The sequence below is a fragment of the Stigmatopora nigra genome, chromosome 5 (genome assembly GCF_051989575.1).
Source record: "Stigmatopora nigra isolate UIUO_SnigA chromosome 5, RoL_Snig_1.1, whole genome shotgun sequence".
Taxonomy (NCBI): domain Eukaryota; kingdom Metazoa; phylum Chordata; class Actinopteri; order Syngnathiformes; family Syngnathidae; genus Stigmatopora; species Stigmatopora nigra.
The window spans coordinates 1,137,853-1,163,278 of NC_135512.1; the positions used below are offsets into that span (position 1 = coordinate 1,137,853).

Below are 25,426 nucleotides of genomic sequence, written 5' to 3' on the forward strand. Positions count from 1 at the left end.
ACCCTCTCTTCTCCTCGGCGCCCCACGGCCAGGCCGAGGTCAGCGTGAGGTAGAGGAACCCAAAAAAAAAAAGTGTGTGTATGTGTGTGTGTGTGTGTGGACGCAAGACGGGGGCGCTAATGCGAACCAGCTGTAGAAACCCGACACCTTGAGTGGGCTAGAACTGCGAAACGAAGTATTGAGAAAGAAGGTAAAGACGTTCCTGAAGAAAGCTGGGAAAAAGACCACGAGAGGAGGACAAAGAATCCTATCGCACTTGAGTTTAGTTTAGTTTAAGAGTAGAAAAGTTTGGGAGTAATGGCGCGCATGTAACGTCCTTTGACAGATGACTTCCTCCCCACTGAGACGCCACTCCCTCATAATCGTATGAATCATTTTCGCTCTTTTTGCCAAGTCATACTTGGAGAAAATACTCCATCTGGAAAGGGAATCACAAGGACAGGACGCTAGGATTTTTGGACATTTTTGGGGCTCCATTACCGTATTTTCTTGCATAGACGCCGTATTTGTCGCAAAAAAAATAATGACTGAATCGAGGGTAGGGCTTATATGCGCATAAATGAGGTTTAACATGCACGAAATGTAGCCGATACAGTCATTTATTTCAAAACTGAGAAAAGATAAACAGATAAAATGGTAAATAACATTTATTTTGATGTCTATGGATAAAATTCAAGAAAAAAATTTGATTTATTTTCGCATATAAGCCGTAGTTGCAACAACAAAAAATGAATCATGGTTATTACGGTTTATATGCGCAAAAAACATACAGCATGGCTACAAATTTACATTTACTGTGTTGGTTATTTTCAGTTTTGCAGTAAGAAAAAAAGCAATACTGGATGAATGAAATACTTGCTAATAATGTGCTTTTAATTCATACAGTATCTATGAATTTTCTTAAGAATTTTTCCTTCAAAGTAACACATTTGCACTCCCTATTAAAAACCATGAATATGGAGATGAAAATTATTAATCAGAGGGTGGCTTATACGAGAGAAATTGTCAAATCCAACAATTTTAAGGCTATTTTAGGGGTGTGGCTTATATGCGGAGGCGACTAATAGGCCAGAAAATCCAGTATATTTGTTGATTTATGGCTGTTATTTATTATTTTCTTATTTTTTGCTTAAATGCAGAACTCTAAATCTGAAAAACAAGGGTTTCGGGGGTGCCGGAGCCGATCCCTGCTCATGACGCTGAAATGTTTCGTTTGAATCTATTTGTTTGAGCTTGTTTTGTTGTTAGCAGGGTCATTCATATTAGACATTTTTATGTATTTATTTTTAGCAATATGAAAAGCACCCCAGTGTTCGTTTTCATAAGTGATACGGGTAAAATTCACAAGTAAATGACTGTTATTTTTTAAAATGCCTTGAGGAGTTGAGGCAGTCTGTTTAGAGCTAAATATGCTATCTCTTGCGTGGATTTTAGCGCATTCATTAGCTGATGTCATGTGGGTTCTTTTTTTTACACGGAAATTAGCGATGAAATAAGCAACAACGCCTCTTGCTTGCAGCTATTTTTTGGGGGAATGAATCAACAATAAGTCTCTTGACATATGAGGGTAGAAATAAATCAGTTTTTACACAGACTAGCTGTTTTTTTCTTGCTTTTTCTCGCTAGCTACTAGTTTTTAAATAGTGTCATGTGATGTTAGCCACTTATAGCAGCAAAAATGACTCAACTTATGCTATTGTTTGTCAAACAAAACGTTCTTATTGGCTAAAAATAATCACTTAGTTGACATTTAGTGACAAAAGATTTGCGTAGGGAGATACTCAAGCAGGACGTAATGCTAACGTGACAATTTCAAAATAAAATGACAGGAAATTTATTGACGTTTTGTAACTTGGATTGGACATCAGGCCTAAGGGTGGGCAAACTTGGGGTCCGGGGGGGCCACATTGACTTAAAAAATTTGACAAATGGGCGGGGTCAGCACAAGATAGGATACATATAAAAAAGTGCATCCGTTAACAGTACATATGAAACAGAAACAGAAACAAAGGACTCAAGTATTCACACTCACTCACCATTAAAGTAAAAAGTATAAAGTACAAAGTAAAGTAAGTTAAGGAATGTATTAAGAAATATTTAAATGTCATTTAAAAAAAGATAGAGGGGCTGTAAAACACCAAAAACAAATAAGAGTGGACACAGCTACTGCCACTGTGACAGCGCCATCTTGGGGTGAAAATAAAAAAAATAAAATAAAAAATTTGGACTACGCCGGAGGGCCGGATTTAAAAGCCTTGCGGGCCAGTTGTGGCCCACAGGCCACAGTTTGCCCATTCCTGACCTAGTCTTTTTATAAAGAATTGACATTTTTACATTTTTTTCACAAAGTTTTTACAAGTTTTGACACACTTTGGTGAGTGTTCCATCCAATGTCTTTGACCGAAGCGGTCCCGGGAGGCCAGTTTGTAGGGGCCCCATTGTCGGAAGGCAGCCGCTGCCAATCCCAAGCCGGCGTGTCTGCAAAGCGCCAGCACGCCGCGCGACAATGCCGGCCGGCGCGCTGGGGGAATTGTAAGAACTCTTGTATAAAGTGGCGTCGTGTGACAGAACAATACGCTTGGCAAGATACCCGGCCGGGGAAAAAGTCGCGTGTAGAATATATAAAGCTTAAAAGGGGAAAAAACATCCTCTCTTAATGCCGATTATGTCTTTTTTTTTGGAATGTTGTCATTTCCTTTTCTGCAGTTGAGGGTTCGATCCCGGGTGGGTCGAGTTTGCATGGTCTCCCAGGGCTTGCCTGGGTTTTCTCCGGGTGTTCCACTTTCCTCCCATATCCTAAAAGCATTTATGCTAGGCTAATTGAATGCTAACTTGTCTTTAGCTATGAATTGAATGCTTTTATTGTCATTATATAATTATAATGAGATTTAATGCTTCATCACCAAGTCCACAAATAATAACAATAAACAAACAGACAGATAAATAAGCAATAAATAATACCAATGAATAATAAATAAATAATTAATAATTAAGTAGTCGACTGAATTAGTTCTCAACATGAAAAAAAAACAACAATAAACAGGTAAATAATAATCCAAAATAATTAATATATAAATAATAATAATAAAAACTTTATAGATAATCATTTAAAAAATCAATAAATAATATTAATAATAATAAACATATATAACGATAATCATGTAAAATAATCAATAAGTAATCATTAAAAATAAATAAATCAGAAATACATGTAAAAATAATCATGAAAAATCTATTAATAAAAAATCATTTAAAAGATACTCAATAAATAATCATAAAAAAATAAGTAAATCAGAAATAAAATAAAAAATAATCCAAAAATAATCATAAAATATAAATAAATCAGAAATAAATTACAAATAAATTCCAAAAATATCATAAAAAAATAAATAAATAAGAAATCATTCAAAAAATAATCATAAAAAAATAAATAAATAAGAAATCATTCAAAAAATAATCATAAAAAAATAAATAAATAAGAAATCATTCAAAAAATAATCATAAAAAAATAAATAAGTAAGAAATCACTTATTAAGTAGTCAACATAATAGATAAATAGTCATCAAAAACAAAAACTATGAATGTGAATGGTTGTTTATCTTCTACTGCCCTGCAATTGGTTGGCCAGCCTTATCCCTGTAGCTAGCTGGGAAAGGCTCCAGCACCCCCCTTTGTGAGAATAGTCGGTTTCGGAAAATAAATGAATTTTCTTTCCCCGCGGCAGAAAAAAAAATAGAAAAAATGGAACAAGCACGCTGGTAAAATGATACTTTTATTTTCTTCTTCTTCTTTGGTCATACGCTATAAGAAACATTTTTGTGCCGACACTGAAATAGTACATTTGACGGAAAAAGCGTGGGTTGACGTTGTGTGATGTGGCCTCCATTTCCAGTGTTGCATTTAAAACGGGCTTTTTCAGCTGCTTCAGTGGTTTGAGACGGGATAAAGGGAAGAGTGGCTTTTTGGGGGGGTGTGGCCTAAGCGGGAGTGGCCGTCTGTGTCTGTGGTTTCATGCGGCTTCCTTCAATGTAGAACAGACACTCCACAAACATTGCGTATTATTTTCTCTCTCTGGGCTTGAAACGTTTGAAAAAGAAACCGAGTGCAGATCTCTGTCAACAACTTCCAGCTAACACTAGCGCGCATCCTTCTGCTTTTTAAACTTCTTCTTCGGTGTGACTGACCTCGACTTAACCTTTGCGACAAAAGCTCAACTTCCACTTTAGCACGTTTTTGTGGGAAAAAAGCAACAACGCGAGTTTAGCGCAACAGCAGGGGAAGTTGATTTGAAAAATGGTTGAATTATTTTAGCTAGCTTAATAGCAATGCTATTGTGCGTTTAGAAGCCATGTTTAAAAAAAGAAGAAATATTAAAGCGTGTGCATTAATATTGTTTTTCCCCCAAAAATTAAATGGAACAAAAACTAGATTACATAAGTAGAGTAGATATGTGCTATTTTACTTTTTTCCAAATTAAAAAAAATGCAATACATAAGTTATTTCCAGAATTTTTTTTTTTTTTTAAATTATAAAATGTGAAAAAATAGGTACATTAAAACTTATAAAGAACAAAAAGTGTGATTTTTTTATCTGTTTTGTTTTCCTCATAAAATAAAATTGATCAAAAACTAGTTTTTTTTCTAAATATTTTTTTTATTTTTTTATAAAATGTAAAAAAATAGATAACAAAAAATGTTATTTTGCCCTTTTTGTTTTTCTCCAAACTGAAAAATCTTAAAAATTAAAACAAAAAATATCCTTTTGGGGGACTTTGTTACTTTTTTTGGATATTGGAACATGAAACCTTCATATGTAGAGGAATCTGTAAGTAGAGGCATTTGTAAGTAGGCGCATTTGTAAGTAGAGGAATATTTAAGTAGGGACATTTTGTAACTAGGGGCATTTGTAAGTAGGGGCATTTGTAAGTAGGGGCATTATGTAAGTAGAAACATTTGTAAGTAGGGGCATTTGTAAGTAGAGACATTTGTAAGTAGAGGTACCCCTCTATTTGTGTCCAGGTGCGCAGCAGGCTTCCTGGGGGAGTACTGCCAATACAAGGACCCCTGCTACCCCAACTTCTGCCAGAACGACGGCAACTGCTCAGTGGGCACCCTGTTGGGTGTACCCTCCTGTTCCTGCCCTCTGGGCTACATCGGGGAACACTGCCAGATTCCCCTCAACTCCACGTGCTACCCCAACAACCCGTGCGCCAACACGGGCAAATGCACCTTGCTGTCCCTGGACAAATACACTTGTAATTGCGCCCGAGGATGGACAGGTAAGCCATTTCGTTATTGTCTTTGCTAACAAAATGGATGACAATTATTTGTTTTAAAAAATGGCATTTTGACATCTCAGGGCCACGTTGCGAGTACGAAGACAGCTGCCTGTCCGGCCCATGCGCCAATGGTGGATCGTGTCGCGCTCTACCGGGCGGGAACTACATCTGCTCATGTCCGCCGGGCTATACAGGTCCTCGTTGCCTTAACGACACCAACGAATGCGTGGCAGCGCCTTCCAAATGTCAGAATGAAGGAGTTTGTGTCAACACCCCAGGCTCCTACAGGTAAACATTTCTTTTAGATTTGCTGTTTTACAAACCGATGTTTGGAAGTTAGAAAAAGCCCATAACAGATAGTTGGAGCCGATATGCATTTGCGCTAAAAGGGTCAAAATTGGTGTTAACGGAGCTGCCTAAAAATGGTCACCAAATTATTTTTTCCAATTGAAATGTCTCGAAATTCACGCCATCGCTATGGTTTCCGCCATCTTACTTCCTCATTTGTAGACCGGATGAGTTCGATAACATCAGTGCATTTTTCATTATCTGAGCATGATGATAAAAAGTTTGATTTAAATTATTATTATTATTATTTTACATTTTCTATTGAATTTGTGTGAATTGCATTCACTCCTAATGAATGAAATTGATCATATTGCTAATAATGAGAAGGCTAATACTATTAATGCTATTAATATTAATGATGCTAATAATATTAATGATGCTTATAATATTAATGATGCTAATAATATTAATGATGCTAATAATATTAATGATGTTAATAATATTGATGATGCTAATAATATTGATAATGCTAATAATATTAATAATGATAATACTATTCATAATGCTAATAATATTCATAATGCTAATACTATTCATAATGCTAATAATATTCATAATGCTAATAATATTCATAATGCTAATCATATTCATAACGCTAATAATATTAATAACGCTAATAATATTAATAACGCTAATACTATTCATAATGATAATACTATTCATAATGGTAATAATATTAATAATGATAATAATATTAATAATGATAACAATATTAATAATGATAATAATAATAATGATAGCGCTGATGATAATGATTATGATAACGATTATGATAACAATGGGTCGATGGAGGTCGGTAGCTCTATGTAAAAAAAATCAAAATGTGAGCCTTGAACTTCATAGAATTTGATTAAATCAGTATTTTGAAACACTTGGAAATGTCAATATGATCCATTTTACTCATTTATTATACAATTTAATGTGTATAGTGATAGACAGCGGAAGTATGTGTGAGTATGTTAGTACTTTAGCCCTTTTTCTGTTTATCTTTCATATGTACTGTTAACGGATGCACTTTTTTATATGTATCCTATCTTGTACTGACCCCGCCCATCTGTCACATTTTTAAAGTCAATGTGGCCCCCCACCGGACCCAAAAGTTTGCCTAACCCTGATATAAGCCGCCCCTTGATTCAGTCATCATTTTTCTAGTTGCAAATACGGCTTATATGCGAGAAAAAACATGTTTTTTTCCATGTGCAGGTGCATTTGCAGCGCCGGGTTCACGGGTCGACACTGCGAGAGCTCCTACGTCCCGTGTTCGCCGTCACCATGCCTAAACGGGGGAACATGCCACCAGAATTCCGAAACCAGTTACTCCTGCCACTGCCTGCCAGGTAAATCTATAAAAATCCACTGTCATGCATTTTTGTTTTGGGCAAGGAAAAACAAACTAAAACCCGACTCCTTCCCAAAAGAAAATGTTTCTTCGCATTGTTTATGCTTTAAACAGCCATTTTCTCTTGCCTGTTTTGTATTAAACAGCCCGTCTTGTCACTCTGCTACACTTAGCGAGTAGATGTGGTAAACACACACACATGGCCGCCATTTCCACACAGTCAAGTGGCGTCATCTTTCTTCTGTACGTGAAACGATTAGCGACGTTTCGCCCTGTCAGTCAGACTGAAATATGTTTGGGCTATTGTATGTAGTCTTAACATGAGAAAGCATTGTTATGCTGCTGTTACATTTTTTATTAATGCGTTGGTGTGTGGTGCTTGGGTGTGATTTGCTGTCTGGAAATGATTGGAATGTGCCTGCGTTTTTTTAATTTTTTTATTCATTGACAATAATTGTCTCGTCGTTAACTTAACATGGATTGCACTACAGTTGGAGTCAACTACAACACTAAACAGGTATATTTTGCCGAGTATGTGATGAATAAAGTTTTATTTAATACAGGGGAGGGTATACTTTTGGGCCCGGGGGCCATATTGAGTTTAAACATTTGACATATGGGCGGGGTCAGCACAAGATAGGATACATATAAAAAAGTGCATCCGTTAACAGTACATATGAAACATAAACAGAAAAAATGACTATTAACATACTCCTCACTCATTATTAAAGTAAAAAATATGAAGTACAAAGTCAAGTAAAAAAGAATGTATTAAGAAATATTAAAATGTAATTAAAAAAAAAGATTTTCGGGCTGTAAAACACGAAAAACAAATAAGAGTGGACACAGCCACTGCCACTGTCTTCCATGTGACGGCGCCATCTTGGGGAAAAAAATATATTTATACATTATTTGGACAACGTCGTCGGGCCGGATTAAAACGCCTCACTGGCCACATCCGGCCCGCGGGCCGTAGTTTGCCCATCCTGCTCTAATCTAATTACAATGAAAATGACAGATATTGTGCATTAAATGACACAGAATATGTTGTTTCCCCCCTATGCTAGCTCGAGGCTATGAAAAGCAGCATTAGCGTGCTAACAAATATTAGCATTATTTTGCCTTTTTTCAATCATTATAGTCACACAAATGCTGTCAAAAACGTATAATAATAATTTTCCGAAACTATTTTGTTTTCCACCAGGATTCAGCGGGACCAACTGCGAGAACAACATCGATGACTGTCCCGGTCACCAGTGCGAAAATGGCGGCACTTGCATGGACGGCGTCAACACCTACAACTGTCAATGTCCTCCAGAGTGGACCGGTACGTCATTTGGGATGGCGCCACTCATATTTTCAAGCACCTCCATTGACGTCCATTCCGTCCACAGGTCAGCACTGCACGGAGGACGTGGACGAATGTCGTCTCCAGCCCAACACTTGCCAAAATGGCGGCACGTGCAACAACCTGGCCGGCGGCTACGTCTGCGTGTGCGTCAACGGTTGGAGCGGACCCGACTGTTCGGAGAATATCGACGACTGCACCACCGCCGCCTGTACGAAGGGCTCCACCTGCATCGACAGGGTGGCGTCCTTCATTTGCCGCTGCCCCCACGGGAAGACAGGTGAGGACAAGGGATCTTCTCTCGTGATAACGTGTGTATGTTTATGCTAGCACGACTGTAATGTTTTGCATGTTTAAAAAAAGGAGCAAAACTGAGTTCAATTGTGCTTTATAGGCATGATTTGGAATTAGATTCGGATTGGATTAGAATAGGATTAGATTAGGATTATATTAGGATTAGATTAGGATTAGATTAGGATTAGATTAGGATTAGATTAGGATTAGATTAGGATTAGATTAGGATTAGATTAGGATTAGATTAGGATTAGATTAGGATTAGATTAGGATTAGATTAGGATTAGATTAGGATTAGATTAGGATTAGATTAGGATTAGATTAGGATTGGATTAGGATTGGATTGGGATTGGATTGGGATTGGATTGGGATTGGATTGGGATTGGATTGGGATTGGGATTGGATTGGGATTGGATTGGGATTGGATTGGGATTGGATTGGGATTAGATTGGGATTAGATTGGGATTAGATTGGGATTAGATCGGGATTAGATCGGGATTAGATCGGGATTAGATCGGGATTAGATTGGGATTAGATTGGGATTGGATTGGGATTGGATTGGGATTGGATTGGGATTGGAATAGGATTGGATTAGGATTAGATTAGGATTAGATTAGGATTGGATTAGGATAAGATTAGGAGTAGTAGAAGGTGAGAATACAGAAACAGCAAAAGATATAAATAAATGGGTAATAATTAAGTAAATAATTAAATAAATACATGTATAAATAGATAAATAAATATATATATATATATATACATACATCAGCTACTTATACATATACACATACACATAATAACAAATAATAATTTTAAAAAAAAATAATAATATTGTAAAAAAATGGAGGGATTACTGCCTCACGTTAGCATGTTAGCATTTCCTCAGAAGTGAAGTTGTTTGTGGAGCTGTTAGTGATCAAAAGAAAAAACTTGACTATGTAAACAAGTCAAATAAAACGGCTTATTTTGATCGTATGCATATTAGGGTTAGATGAGGTGAAGTCCCAACTCGAATTCACTGCCAACTTTCCTAGTTTCTACGCCTTTGACTTCCAACATTATTGAACGTTGTGCAACAGGTTTAACCAGAATTCCTATTTTCCCATTTGCTATGATTTTACGACTCTACCGTCGCCTCGCCGTCGACCCTGAGGCCAAGGGGGCGTGGCCTGCCTCATGGGAATCGACCCCATGGGATCACAAGACTACTGACCAACTTGAATCTGTGCATATTGTGACCGACTGTCAATGTTTTGGCACTCGAGCGGATACGGCCGTTTTGGGGCTGCGTTTCTATCGGCCATTTTGGGGCTAACGTTGTCAAATTTGTTTTTTTTTTTCTTCTCTCCCAGGTTTACTTTGCCACATTGACGACGCCTGCATCAGCAACCCGTGCCGGGAGGGCTCCCAATGTGACACCAATCCCATCAGCGGCATGTTCAACTGCAACTGTCCGCCAGGCTACGTCGGTAGCACCTGTAACGTGGACAGAAACGAGTGCAGCATTGGTGAGGACAATTTACCCATGGTTATTTTCATGAGAAAAGATTTACCGTATTTTAAACATTTTAAGGGTACGGCTTATACAAGAGAAATTGTCAAATTCAACCATTTTAAGGGTGCGGCTTATATGAGGGAAATGGTGAAATTCAAGCATTTTAAGGTTACGGCTTATACGAGGGAAATCATCAAGTTCAACCATTTTAAGGCCCTTTTAAGGGTACGGCTTATATAAGGGGAATGATCAAATTCAACCATTTTAAGGGGTACGGCTTATACGAGAGAAATTGTCAAATTCAACCATTTTAAGGGTACGGCTTATAAGAGGGAAATCGTCAAATTCCACCATTTTAAGGCAATTTTAAGGGTACGGCTTATTCGGAGGAAATTGTCCAGTTCAACCATTTTGAAGCTATGTTAAGGGTACGGCTTATATGAGGGAAATTGTCAAATTCCGCAATTTAAAGGGTGTGGCTTATACACTGGACGGCTAATATGTGAGAAAATACGGTGCCTGTATTTTGGTACGTTATATTTTTTCGCTATCGATACGAGTGTGGCTAAGACAAATTTGAAATGAATGAAATCCATTCCATTTTTTGTGAGCCGCCATCTTGTCCGTTCCCAGGAAGCAACCCGTGCGAGCACGGCGGCCAATGCGTCAACACCGACGGCTCCTTCACCTGCAATTGCGTGAGGGGCTACGCCGGCCCGCGCTGCGAACAAGACGTCAACGAGTGCGCCTCCAACCCTTGCCAGAACGACGGCACCTGTTTGGACCGCATCGGCGACTACACGTGCATCTGCATGCCCGGTACGATGGTTCAAATCCCGCAAGTACGGTGCTTTAAATCCAAGTGTTGCTGTACCTACTGGTACTGCACTTTTTTTGGTGTTCGGACGTTTGGTCGCCGGTTAAATGGTGACAGAGAGTATACTGTTGAAACCAGCTCTCAAAATTATATTCATGAGAGCGAGTTTAATATCTAAGCGAGTGTTTAATATCTAAGAGACAGAGTTTAATATCTAGGAGTGTTTAATATCTAAGAGAGTTTAATATCTAAGAGAGAGTATAATATCTAAGTACTGTTTAATATCTAAGTACATAAGACCGGTGACCAAACATCCTGTGACCAAACGTCCTGTGACCAAACATCCGGCGACCAAACGTCTGGGCGACCAAACGTCCCGGGAGACCAAACGTCCCGGAGACCAAACGTCCCGGAGACCAAACGTCCGGGAGACCAAACGTCCGGGAGACCAAACGTCCGGGAGACCAAACGTCCGGGCGACCAAAACGTCCGGGCGACCAAAACGTCCGGGCGACCAAAACGTCCGGGGACCAAACGTCCGGTCATGCTTTTTTTTTTTTTATTTTTTTTATTTTTTTAAGTCTAAAGTCGACCCATCAAATGGCGAGGGAACACCGTGGTGGTTATTTCTCCTTTCCGTCCGTCCCTCTTACGTTGTGATTTTGTTTTTTCGTAGGATTTGAGGGAACTCATTGTGAGATCGACGAGAACGAGTGTCTCAGCTCGCCCTGTCTGAACCACGGCAAATGTCTGGACCGGGTCAATCGCTTTGTCTGCGAGTGCCCTGCAGGTTGGTGATGATGGGAAATGGGAAATGCCACAAATGTGGGAGTTATTTATTGGAATGGACTGACATTTTTTGTGTTTTCAGGCTTCAGCGGCGAAACGTGCCAGATCGACATCGACGAATGTTCCAGTACGCCTTGTTTAAACGGAGCCAAGTGTATCGACCGGCCTAATGGATACGACTGCGAATGTTCCGAAGGTCGGTTTTTGCGCACTTTTGATGACCGAAGACTTTTAAACTAAATTAAATATTTTTTTTTATCTTTGGAGGGTGGTGATGTCAAAATGTAGTGAATCCATAACGAATTGATTTGATGGGATTATTATAGATGTCAAACTCAGAATTATCCATTTTAAGAATTAGTTTAAATTAAATTTATTCACTACTTATGTTTGGGGAAAATAGGGAATTTAAGTCATTATCAATTCTAATATTTTTCAATTCTATTTTAGGGCAATTTTCTCAATTAAAAAAAGTACTATGTAAATGTTATGCATTTTAAAAAAAAACACACACAATTTGCATATATTCTTTAAAAAAAATCAATCACATGTTCTTTAAAAAAAAAAAAGCTAAAAAACAAACTAATCACCAATCCTTCCTTCCCTAACCTGATTTTTTTACACCAAGATCCACTTTTCAAAGAGGATTTAGTTGCTAGTAATGACAAAATTTACATATAAAGTACACCTCTACTTACGAAATTTCCAAGTTGGCAAAAAAGACCTAATTTTGTAAGTAGAGGTACGACTGTATTTCCCATTTCCAAACAAACACGGCAACCCGACCTTGAGTTTTTGCCCTGTAAACCGACTGCCACCATCTTTTCCGTAGGTTTCACGGGTCTCCTTTGCGAGGAGAACATCAACGACTGCCAACCCGAGCCGTGCCACCACGGCGTTTGCAAAGACGGCATCGCCACCTTCTCCTGCGAGTGCCAACCGGGTTACGTGGGTTCCATCTGCAACATCCAAGTCCAGGAATGCCACAGCAACCCTTGCCAGAACCGAGGACGCTGCATCGACCTGGTCAACGCCTACCAGTGCAACTGTCCGCCAGGAACTGCCGGTGGGTATTATTAGTAAACCATATTTTTCAACCCCCTCAAAAAGTTCTAGTCTTGTCCCCAAAAAAAATGGAGCAGAAGTTTAGAAGAGGACTGTGTGGGTGTTTTTCACTTTCACGCGTCATGTTCCTCTTTCGGAAGTTTCCCTTCTAGTCTCACTTGTGCGTTAGCTTCGTCACGCCGTGACGCACGCTTAGTGAATTTGCTTTTTGCTGAATTACTGGTTTGTTGGCATTTTTTTTCTCCGCTTCCTGATTGGGGAGTCTTGGAACGCCCTCTGGTGGCCAAGGCGGGGATTTTTTTTTAAAACAAATTGAATTGCATGCTTTTTTCTCATTTGAAGCTTCACCACCAAGTGCACAAATAACAACAACAAAACAACACACAAATGAACAATCAATAAATAGTAACCTTAAATAATCAATAAAAAGGTAATATATAATTATTAATCAACAATATAAATAAGAAACAAGGTGTGCAAAAACAACAACAAACAAACTAACAGATAAATAATTAATAGACTAACTAATAAATAATCAATAAATAAGTAATAAATAATAAGTAGTCAACAACATAAATAAGTAGCCCAAAACACCAAAAAAATGACAGATAAATAATAAATAAAAAGAACGAATAAATAATCAATAAATAATAAGTAGTCAACATTATAAATAAGTAGCAAAGTGAACAAAAACAACAAACAAACATTAGTTTTCCTATTTGTATACCATTTGTTTATTATTATTTATTAATAGTATTGATTTATTATTGTTTATTATTATTTGTAATTAATATTATTTATTTATTATTATTTATTGTTTATTATTATATTTAATTAATATTATTTATTATTGTTTATTATTATATTTAATTAATATTATGTATTTATTATGTTATTTATTTATTATTATTTATTGTTATTTATTATATTATTTCTTTATGATTGTTTATTATATTATTTATTTATTATTGTTTATTATTGTTTATTATATTATTTATTATTGTTTATTCATTATTAGTATTATTGATCTAAGTAGTCAACATAAAAATAATTAGTCAACTTAAAAAATGGATTAGTTGTCAACATTAAAAAAAATTAATTCTCAACATCATAAATGAGTAGTCGTCAACATAGATAAGTAGATAGATAGTCAACATGAATAAGTAGATACAAAGTGTTTTTGCTCGGAAATGCGTGAGCCAGTTAGCAAGTAGCATTTCTCCAATTTCTCCATTGATGTAGCTCAACTAAAAGTCATTTGATTTCTTTTGTTTTTGTTTCTTACAGGGGCCAACTGTGAATTGAATGAAGATGACTGTGCTAGCAACCCCTGCGAGTATGGAGAGTGCCAAGATGCTATCAATGAGTACAAGTGTGTGTGCTCCCCGGGATATACAGGTATCCCTTTTTTTTATCATTTTATCTACATTATCGTGTAGATTTTTTTTTTATTTTCCACCCAAATTAAGATCTTTAATCCCCCATTTTTGTCTTCTCCACCCTGCCAAGGACTCAAATGCGACGTGGACATCAACGAATGTAGTTCCAACCCTTGCATGAGCGGCGGCACCTGTTTGGACAAAATCAATGGCTTCCATTGTTTATGTCCGCCCAGCACGCACGGACCCCTCTGCCTATCCGGCGTGGACCACTGCGAGCCGCAGCCTTGCGTCAACGGCCGATGCGTGGAGCGCCAGCACGGGTAATCCGGTCTGGAAGTCCTGGCTTCTTTCCCCGGGACCGTCTCCTCAACGTTTTCCTTCTTCCAGGTATCATTGCGAGTGCCAACCCGGATGGGCGGGGCAACGCTGCGAGCTGGAAAAAGACGAGTGCCGGCCCGACCCCTGCCAGAACGGCGGCTCCTGCGTGGATCGGCATAACGGCTACACCTGCGAGTGCTCGCCGGGATTCCGAGGTAGGTGGGAGGGGCCCGCGGCGGGGTGGGAGGTGGCCGCCGGACCCCGTTTGAGCGTCCGCCTTTGCGCTCAGGCCTCAACTGCGAGAAGAATGTCGACGAGTGCGCGTCCAGTCCTTGTCTGCATCAAGGCGTTTGTCTGGATCAGGTCAACGGCTACACGTGCCAGTGCAGTCCGCCGTTTGCAGGTCAGTTTTTCAACGTGCTCAATCATATCATAACTCAATATTAGGGTCATATAAAAATATATAAAGGCTATTATTTTTTTTTTCTGTTTAGACACTTTCTTTATTGTCTTTTTTATTTATTATTATTATCATCATTATCATTATCGTTTTCATTATCATAATCATAATCATTATCATAATCATTATCATAATCATAATCATTATCATAATCATTATCATAATCATTATCATAATCATTATCATAATCATTATCATAATCATTATCATAATCATTATCATAATCATTATCATAATCATTATCATAATCATTATCATAATCATTATCATAATCATTATCATAATCATTATCATAATCATTATCATAATCATTATCATAATCATTATCATAATCATTATCATAATCATTATCATAATCATTATCATAATCATTATCATAATCATTATCATAATCATTATCATAATCATTATCATAATCATTATCATAATCATTATCATAATCATTATCATAATCATTATCATAATCATGATCATAATCATTATCATAATCATTACCATAATCATTCTCATACTCATTATCATACTCATTATCATACTCATCATCATACTCATCATCATACTCATCATCATACTCATCATTATCATCATCATCATCTTAATCATCTTCATAATCATTATCATCACAATTATCATTTCATAATCATTATTAGCATGATTAGTATTAGCATTCTCATTATTAGCATTATTATAAGTTTATCCCCCATATAAAGTATAAAATGTTTTTTTAAAATTATATTTCAACCATAAATGTATTTGAATAGTTGCTTTTTTAATTAAATATAAATGTACATTGTTTTATTTCTACCATTATTAAATAATTTGTCACAACAGGTGAAAACTGTCAGGACGAGCTGGTTCCTTGCGCTTCGCATCCGTGCGAGAGGGGCGGAGTCTGTCGCCCCACCGCCGACTACAGCTCCTACACGTGCCGATGTCCCGCGGGATGGCAAGGTATTTTTTTTTTCTGGACGCCGCGGTTCCGGCCGGGTTGGCGTTCCCTCCCGGGTAACCGAAACGTCTCGCCGCAGGGCCCCGTTGCAGCGAGGACGTCAACGAGTGCAAAAAGAGCCCGTGCCGAAACGGCGGCCATTGCGTCAACAGCCCGGGTAGCTACGTTTGCAAATGTCAGCCCGGTTACAGCGGACACAACTGTCAGACGGACGTGGACGACTGTTCGCCCAGTAAGTTGACGCTTACCTTCTTACATACCTTCTAGATAGAAGAACCTACTACTATTACCACTACTACCATATCTACCATTTCTACTACTACTTATACCACTACTACCACCTCTACTACTACTACAATTACCACTACTTCCACCTCTACTACTACTACTGCGTCTTACACAATCCCCTATTGCTACTTCTATCACTACTGCTAGAACTACTACTACCACTGCTATAACTACTACTGCTATAAATACTACTACGACTGCTATAAATACTACTACGACTCCTAGAAATACTACTACCACCACTATATCTACTACTACCACTACTACTACTACTATAACTACTACTACCACTACTGCTTCTGCTATAACTACTACTACTGCCATAACTACTACTACTGCTATAACTACTACTACTGCTACCACTGCTATAACTACTACTACTGCGTCTTACACAATCCCCTATTGTTACTACTACAACTACGACTACTACTGCTACCACTGCTATATTTACTATTACTACTACTACTGCGTCTTACACAATCCCCTATTGTTACTACTACCACTACGACTACTACTGCTACCACTGCTATATTTACTATTACTACTACTACTGCGTCTTACACAATCCCCTATTGTTACTACTACCACTACGACTACTACTACTACTGCTACCACTGCTATAACTACTACTACTTCGTCTTACACAATCCCCTATTGTTACTACTACTACTACTACTGCCACCATCACTACTACTACTACTACCACTACGACTACTACTACTACTGCCACCACTACTACTACTACTACCACTACCACTCTTACTACCACCACTGAGTCTTATAATCCGGTGTGCATTATATAGCTACAAATTTTAATATAAGCCATTCACTTTATATTGTGGTAAATAGTCTGGTACGTTTCCCAGTTTACTTTAAATAAATGGCGAGATCTTCCTTCCAGACCCCTGCCTGAACGGAGGCTCCTGCGTGGACACCGTCGGCGGCTTCGCCTGCGAGTGCCGCCCCGGTTTCGACGGGGGGCGCTGCGAGACGGAGATGGACGAGTGCGCCAGTCAGCCCTGCTGGAACGGCGCCATCTGCCGGGATTACGTCAACAGCTTCGTGTGCGAGTGCCACGCTGGCTTCGACGGAATCCTCTGCGAACACGACATCCAAGAATGCACTGAAAGGTGGGTGAGAAATCGCTGGAAATCAAGGATACTACCCGATTTATAGAATTACTTAAAGATTCTGTAACAAGGTGTATTTTTTTTGACGCTCCTCCCTCTTTCTAGCTCGTGCCTGAATAACGGCACCTGCGTCGACGACATTAACACCTTCTCGTGTCGTTGCCGCCCCGGCTTCTACGGCGCCTTCTGCGAGTACGAGCAAAACGAATGCGACTCGCAACCTTGTAAAAATGGCGGCACCTGCACGGACGGCTTGGGCACTTACAGGTGCACCTGTCCTGTGGGCTACAACGGGCAAAACTGCCAGGTACAAACGTCCCTTCTGTCTTGTGTGGTCTAAAGTCATAATTTACATTTGATTGTTTTTGCAGAACTTTGTCAACTTGTGCAGCCAAGTACGATGCCACAATGGCGGCTCCTGCTCGCAAACCGCCACCTCCTGGACGTGTCATTGTCAAATAGGATGGACCGGCCTCTATTGCGACGTCCCCAACATGTCTTGCCAGGATTTTGCTGCCAGAAATGGTCAGTATTTTTTGCCCTGATATTATACAACCACTACAACAGTCCGCCAAAAGAGATATTAACAGTATTCCCTCGATTTTCACGGTTGACCTGTTCCATAAGTACTCGTATTAAGTCAATTCACACAAATTAGGAACCAGAAAATTCCAAGTACACGATTTACAACCAATTTCCCCCTTTAAAAACGGACATAAATTCCTCATGTTTAGGCGCAGAAGTGGAGAACATTTGCAAAAACGCGGGTAGATGCGTCAACGTGGGTAACTCCCACCAGTGTCAATGCCAACCCGGCTACACGGGCAGCTACTGTGACGAGACGGTGGACGAATGCCGGTCCAACCCCTGCCGTAACGGAGCCACGTGCAAGGACTACCAGGGCACCTACGAATGTGTCGTGAGTACATTACCGTACCCATTTTTTTAAGCTCCGCCCCCCAAAAGCGGTCCTTAACCCGCGCCTTTACTTTCTCTGCAGTGCAAGGCGGGTTACCAGGGGGTGAACTGCGAATACGACGTTGACGAATGCCACTCGAGGCCTTGTCATCATGGAGGAACGTGCATCAATCTCATCAACCATTTCACATGTGCTTGCCCACCTGGAACGCAGGGTGAGTCATATTAAGAACGTTTTTTTTCTGCCCCCTGCTGGTCTGGAGGGGCGCATTCCTGTTTTCCACTTGAATGACTTGACAATATAAGTACAATCATACATACCTCTACTTATGAATGCCTCTAAAGTACGAACGTTTTTGGTTACAATTTTTTTTTATATAGAAATGAGTGACTCATAATACGAAAAATTACGAAATACCCCAAAACATTTATGCATTTCCTTATCCGTTATTTTATTTTTAATTCCCCTTATTAAGCAATTAAAAACTACAAATGCAATGTGGCACATTTTTTCACACACACACAGGGCACACGTAAAAGTCTAAAATGTACTACAAAAGTAGACTGCTTTTGTCCCGGTAAAGCGCCATCTGGCGGACAAAGATGGGTATTACATCTAAAACGGCTCGCAGAGATATTTTCAGCAGCGCAGGGCACATTTTCACATGCTATATTCATTTTAAGACATTAATAAATCATATCCTTATAATTTTCTCTCATTTATGTGTATTTCCTCACATCTTTCATACAAAATTGAGACACTATGACCCATTTTAAAGGATTTAATTGGTAATTGTGTGAGGACTCTGGACCCAATTAGAGAATTTACATATATAGTACACTTCTACTTACGAAATGTTTAAGTTATGAAAAAAGACTTGGAACCAACAACTTTTGTAAGTAGAGGTATGACTGTATAATGAGATTTAAAACTAAATGCACTAATACCAACAATAAAAAAAGCAGACAAATAAGTTATAACCAATATATATTCAATATATAAGTCATAAATAAATGTTCCTATTTGGTAGGGCTTCAGTGCGAAGTCAACGTAGACGACTGCGCCCCCAAGGCCGGCTCGTGGGAACCCCGCTGCCTCAACGGCGGCCAATGCGTGGACGGCGTGGGCCGCTACGCCTGCTCCTGCCCGCCGGGTTTCGTGGGGGAACACTGCGAGGGGGACCTGAACGAGTGCCTGTCCGCCCCCTGCCACGTCCAAGGCAGCTTGGACTGCGTGCAACTTGACAACGACTATCAGTGCCGCTGTCGTCTGGGATACACCGGTATGCTTTTAAGTGGCATTCGCGCGGGTAATCTCACGGCTCGCTAACCCTCACGGCTCTTCTCCAAGGTCGCCATTGCGAGTCCATGGTGGATTTGTGTCTGTCCAAGCCGTGTCACAACAGCGGCGCCTGCTCCATGAACATGAGCTCGGTCCACGGCTACACTTGTTCGTGTCCTCCCGTGAGTTTGCATGCTAGGCTAATTGTATGCTAAATTGCATGATCTTAGCTAGGATTGGCTGTCATTTGTCTGTGATTGGCTAGCCATTAGCTAACCTGGTTTTCTTAATCCTCTCACTTGCTTCAGACGTCTCAACCGCGGCTGAGGTACTGTAGACATACCCTCCATTTTGAGGAAGTCTTTAAATGTCCCACTGTATTTGCCCGAATATAAGACGACCCCCTCTCGACTCAATTTTGAAAAAAAGACAAAATTTCATTTTTAGAATGGCACAAAATCTGAAACTATTGATTATAACAATGTAGTTTTGCCTCTTTCAACTGATGCAAAAACTTATAATATCTGAACATTTAAATGTCAACTAAAGTGTAATCATTTATAAATGAATGTCTTCTCATGTTTTAAATGTAAATTAACCGCTACAACCAGAAAATTTCAATAACAAATCAAAGTGTTCAGGTTTTGCTTTAACGATATCTGGCGCCATCTCGTGGTGTGACTGGGTACAATGTGTAGACCCCGAATGTAAGACGACCCAGACTATTTTAATGCAAAAATATGGTGGTCTTATATTTGGATCAATACGCTACTCATTCTCATTCTGATTTTGCGGTCTTTTAGGGCTTCACCGGCTTTAACTGCGGCGACTTGGAAGGCTACAACTGCGCCAAACTCCGCTGCAGGAACGGCGGGACTTGCGTGGACTCCCCGGCGGGACAGCTGTCCTGCCGCTGCCCGCCGGGCTTCGGCGGGCCGCGCTGCGAGAACAGAGCCGCCTGCGCGGTGCCCTGCCAGAACGGCGGCACCTGCATGGGCGAGGGCCACGGCTGCCGCTGCCCCGCCCACTTCTACGGGCGCCACTGCGAGAAGAGGGCGGCGCCGGCCGGTCCTCCGCCCTGCCCCTACGTCCAGTGCGCGCAGCAGGCCGGCGACCAGGTGTGCGACACCCAGTGCAACAACCACCAGTGCGAGTGGGACGGCGGCGACTGCTCGCTGAACTGGAAGCAGCCGTGGGTGCGCTGTAATGCCAGCGTGCCTTGCTGGGATTATTTCAAGAACGGACGCTGCGACAAGGAGTGCGACAACCCCGGTTGTCTCTTCGACAGCTTCGAGTGTCAGGAGAATGCGCCCGGCACCTGCAAGTGAGTGACCGGCCTTGTCGGAAATTGAGTTGAAGTTTGAGTTTCTGGTTGAGTTTGGGGTTGTTTTTGTTTGGGATTGAATTTTTGGTTGAGTTTGGGGTTGTGTTTTAGTTTGAATTTTTGGTTGAGTTTGGGGTTGAGTTTTAGTTTGAATGTTTGGTTGAGTTTTAGTTTGAATGTTTGGTTGAGTTTTAGTTTGAATGTTTGGTTGAGTTTTAGTTTGAATGTTTGGTTGAGTTTGGGGTTGAATGTTTGGTTGAGTTTGGGATTGAGTTTTAGTTTGAATTTTTGGTTGAGTTTGGGGTTTAGTTTGGGTTTGAGTTTTAGTTTGAATGTTTGGTTGAGTTTGGGGTTGAGTTTTAGTTTGAATTTTTGGTTGAGTTTGGGGTTTAGTTTGGGTTTGAGTTTGAGTTTGAATTTTTGGTTGAGTTTGGGGTTGAGTTTTAGTTTGAATTTTTGGTTGAGTTTGGGGTTTAGTTTGGGTTTGAGTTTTAGTTTGAATTTTTGGTTGAGTTTGGGGTTGAGTTTTAGTTTGAATTTTTGGTTGAGTTTGGTTGATGAGTTTTATTTTGAATTTTTGGTTGAGTTTTAGTTTGAATGTTTGGTTGAGTTTTAGTTTGAATGTTTGGTTGAGTTTTAGTTTGAATGTTTGGTTGAGTTTGGGGTTGAATGTTTGGTTGAGTTTGGGATTGAGTTTTAGTTTGAATTTTTGGTTGAGTTTGGGGTTTAGTTTGGGTTTGAGTTTTAGTTTGAATGTTTGGTTGAGTTTGGGGTTGAGTTTTAGTTTGAATTTTTGGTTGAGTTTGGGGTTTAGTTTGGGTTTGAGTTTGAGTTTGAATTTTTGGTTGAGTTTGGGGTTGAGTTTTAGTTTGAATTTTTGGTTGAGTTTGGGGTTTAGTTTGGGTTTGAGTTTTAGTTTGAATTTTTGGTTGAGTTTGGGGTTGAGTTTTAGTTTGAATTTTTGGTTGAGTTTGGTTGATGAGTTTTATTTTGAATTTTTGGTTGAGTTTGGGGTGAGTTTTAGCTTGAATTTTCGGTTGAGGTTGAATTTGAGTTTGAGTTTTGGGTCTTGTTTGAGTTTTGGGTCTAGTTTGAGTTTGAGTTTGGAGTTGAGTTTGAGTTTGGAGTTGAGTTTTAGTTTGAGTTTGGGGTTGAGTTTTAGTTTGAGTTTGGGGTTGAGTTTTAGTTTGAGTTTGGGGTTGAGTTTTAGTTTGAGTTTGGGGTTCAGTTTTGGATTGAGTTTTAGATTGAGTTTTGGTTTCTAGTTCTAGTTCTCAACCCAACACTTAAGTGGCTATTTTGCAGGTACGACAAGTACTGTCCAGACCACTACGGCGACCAGGTCTGCGACAAGAGCTGCAACACAGAGGCCTGTGGTTGGGACGGCCTAGACTGCGCCGGCGACACGCCGGCCAAGGTGATCGACGGCACCCTTGTGGTGGTGGTCCGGCTCCAGCCCAAGGAGCTCCTCAAGGACTTGCGGGGTTTCTTGCGCTCCCTGGGCGCCCTGCTCCACACCAATTTGAAGGTGAAGCTAGACGAGAACAACGAGCCCATGGTCTACCCCTACTACGGCGGCGACGACGCCCAGCCGCGGGTTTCCCAAAACGGCAAAAGCAAGCGCGAGATGGAGAGGGAGGTTATCGGGTAAGGGTGGAGGAACGCTTGTCTTTTTACACTCTTGCTTTCGTGATGACCAATCATTTGTTTCGTTGTAACTGCAGTTCCAAGGTCCACCTTCAAATCGACAACCGAGAATGTTCCCAACAATCCCACGAGTGCTTCTCCAACACCAACGAAGCCGCCTCCTTCATCGCGGCGGCGCACATCAAGGCCGACCTGCGTTATCCTCTGGTGTCCGTCAACAGTAAGTGACTCCGCCCCCCGTCCCCGAGACCGACGCCTCTTGACGTCACCCTCGTTTTTAACCCTCAGGCGACCTGACGGTCACCAAGAAGACCACCTTCCCCATGTACGTGATCGGGGTGGCCGTGGTCCTCATCCTCCTCATCCTGTTCTTGGGGATGCTGGCGGCCAAGAGAAAAAACAAAAATGGCCTCCTGTGGCTGCCCGACGGCTTCTTGGCCAATAAGAACGACAAGAGGAGAGAGCCCGTCGGTCAAGATGACTTTGACATGAAGTGAGTTGGGAAATAAACAGCAATAATGCCATGTAGTAAGGTCAATTTTCATTGGTTGGTTCATTCATGGTCTAATTGGATTGGACTATCATTATCAATGGAAGGAGTTCATTTGCGTCACTAAATTGTCATTTTAAGGTGCTTACAGGTTACTTTAACACAATAAAGATAAGACAAATCCCTCCTTACACTATGAAAATTAAATAGTAAAAGTTTTGACATCTTTATTTTTATAAATAGGCCTTCAAACATAAATTTACTGTGCAATGTGTTAGCCTCTCTTACTATCATACAAAAAAAAAAGTACATTTCTTCTCGTCGAGTGTTGGTCTGGAACTAGCGTTCCTCTCGCCACAGCGCCCCCATTCTTCGTGGTGGGCGAGTGTTGTAATTACACTTTTTTTTTTCAAACGAAAGTTTCTAATATTGTTGACAAAAATTCTTCGTTATTCGTTTATGGCCCACTTCTACTAGGAATTAAACCCTTCTTTTCTCCCCCCAGAAATTTCAAGAGCCAAGACGGAGCCATGATGGACGGACGGCAAGGCCAGAGATGGATGGACGACGAGGTTCCGCCGGCAAAGATCCCCAGGGTGAGTCTCAAAATTTGCCCCCCGCCCCCCATGGCGTACCACCCTTAACATCCACCTGGCTTTAACCTCCGCTAGAACGAAGACAAACCCTTGCTAACCATGCCTTCGGACGGAGGGATTGACCGCAGGGAGTGGACCGTCCAACACCGTAAGGCCGCCGACGTCATCCTGACTCCGCCCCAAGCCGACGTGGATATGGACTGCCTGGACGTCAACGTCAAGGGACCCGGTGGGAACCCGGGAAATGGCGGCCCTATATCGGACGCTAAGGAGCGCTGGCTAACGTTGTGACCTCATGTTTCCCAGACGGCTTCACCCCGCTGATGTTGGCGTCGCTCCGCAACGGGGGAGGAGGTCCCGACTGCTCGCTCCCGGGCGAGGAGGAGGAGGAGAGCGGCGGCGACGAACCCGGGCCCAGCGTCATCTCCGACCTGATCGCGCAGGGCGCTTCGCTCATGGCTCAGACGGACCGCACCGGCGAGACGGCGCTCCACCTGGCCGCCCGCTACGCCAGGGCCGACGCGGCCAAACGGCTGCTGGACGCCGGCGCCGATCCCAACGCTCACGACAACATGGGGAGGACGCCATTGCACGCTGCCGTGGCGGCGGATGCGCAGGGAGTCTTCCAGGTAGGAAAGTGCGGCCGTATTACATCTATCATGTATACGTCTATCTTTTTACTTTACTTTGTACTTTTTACTTTACTTTGTACTTTTTACTTTACTTTGTACTTTTTACTTTACTTTGTTCTTTTTACTTTACTCTGTACTTTTTACTTTACTTTGTACTTTTTACTTTACTTTGTTCTTTTTACTTTACTTTGTACTTTTTAATTTACTTTATAGTTTTAAATTTACATTGGACTTCATACTTTTTACTTTACTTTCTACATTGTACTTTATACTTTACTTGGTACTTCATACTTTTTACTTTACTTTTTACATTGTACTTTATAGTTTTTACTTTTTACCCAACTATGTACTTTTTACCTAACTATGTACTTTTTACTTTGCACTTAATACTTTGTACTTTATACCTTTTACTTAATTTTTTACTTCATACTTTTTACTCTATACTTTTTACTTCATACTTTTTACTTCATACTTTTTACTTCATACTTTTTACTTTATACTTTTTACTTCATACTTTTTACTTCATACTTTTTACTTCATACTTTTTACTTCATACTTTTTACTTCATACTTTTTACTTCATACTTTTTACTTTGCTTTGTACTTTATACTTTTTACTTCATACTTTTTACTTTGCTTTGTACTTTATACTTTTTACTTTACTTTGTCCTTTATACTTTTTACTTTAATGATGAGTGATGAGTATTTTAATACTTCAGTCCTTTTTTTTTCAAGTCAATGTGGCCCACCACCGACGTATACAGTGGTAGCTCTATTTACAAAATGACCTTGTTAGATTCTTTTTCCATTTTTTCTGAACTGAACCCAATTGTCTCTCCCCTTTGGCACTTTTTGCCCGGCCGCGTAGATTCTGATCCGCAACCGCGCCACCGACCTGAACGCCAAAATGAACGACGGCACCACGCCGCTGGTCCTGGCCGCCAGGTTGGCCGTGGAGGGCATGGTGGAAGAACTCATCCACTGCCACGCTGACATCAACGCCGTGGATGACCACGGTCAGACCAAAATAACCGTCATTTTTGATGGATTTTCATTCTGTTCTCAAACTTCCTTGGCACCAACATTTTGGGAATATTTTCTTTTCAGGCAAGTCGGCTCTTCACTGGGCGGCGGCCGTCAACAACGTGGAGGCCACTCTTGTGCTCTTGAAGAACGGAGCTAACCGAGACATGCAGGACAATAAGGTGGGTTCCCAAAAACTGCTTTTTGTAGAGTGG

At 40.5% G+C, this 25,426-nt stretch overlaps 1 protein-coding gene across 1 annotated transcript in view; it reads left to right on the forward strand.

The window, feature by feature from the left end:
* notch2 (notch receptor 2) overlaps positions 1–25,426 on the forward strand; it is a 43,755-nt gene that overhangs the window by 15,228 nt on the left and 3,101 nt on the right. The window contains exons 4-35 of the mRNA XM_077716822.1: positions 5,019–5,278; positions 5,359–5,566; positions 6,830–6,963; positions 8,170–8,292; positions 8,360–8,593; positions 9,960–10,115; positions 10,736–10,921; positions 11,596–11,709; positions 11,791–11,904; positions 12,541–12,774; positions 14,061–14,171; positions 14,283–14,475; positions 14,543–14,688; positions 14,763–14,876; positions 15,765–15,884; positions 15,962–16,114; positions 17,072–17,300; positions 17,406–17,607; positions 17,672–17,825; positions 18,035–18,219; positions 18,301–18,433; positions 19,250–19,501; positions 19,570–19,682; positions 20,304–20,824; positions 22,130–22,471; positions 22,549–22,691; positions 22,760–22,964; positions 23,467–23,557; positions 23,633–23,786; positions 23,864–24,186; positions 25,057–25,204; positions 25,296–25,393. Coding sequence (XP_077572948.1) covers positions 5,019–5,278; positions 5,359–5,566; positions 6,830–6,963; positions 8,170–8,292; positions 8,360–8,593; positions 9,960–10,115; positions 10,736–10,921; positions 11,596–11,709; positions 11,791–11,904; positions 12,541–12,774; positions 14,061–14,171; positions 14,283–14,475; positions 14,543–14,688; positions 14,763–14,876; positions 15,765–15,884; positions 15,962–16,114; positions 17,072–17,300; positions 17,406–17,607; positions 17,672–17,825; positions 18,035–18,219; positions 18,301–18,433; positions 19,250–19,501; positions 19,570–19,682; positions 20,304–20,824; positions 22,130–22,471; positions 22,549–22,691; positions 22,760–22,964; positions 23,467–23,557; positions 23,633–23,786; positions 23,864–24,186; positions 25,057–25,204; positions 25,296–25,393 — 5,893 coding nt within the window. The remainder of the gene's footprint in view (positions 1–5,018; positions 5,279–5,358; positions 5,567–6,829; positions 6,964–8,169; positions 8,293–8,359; positions 8,594–9,959; positions 10,116–10,735; positions 10,922–11,595; positions 11,710–11,790; positions 11,905–12,540; positions 12,775–14,060; positions 14,172–14,282; positions 14,476–14,542; positions 14,689–14,762; positions 14,877–15,764; positions 15,885–15,961; positions 16,115–17,071; positions 17,301–17,405; positions 17,608–17,671; positions 17,826–18,034; positions 18,220–18,300; positions 18,434–19,249; positions 19,502–19,569; positions 19,683–20,303; positions 20,825–22,129; positions 22,472–22,548; positions 22,692–22,759; positions 22,965–23,466; positions 23,558–23,632; positions 23,787–23,863; positions 24,187–25,056; positions 25,205–25,295; positions 25,394–25,426) is intronic.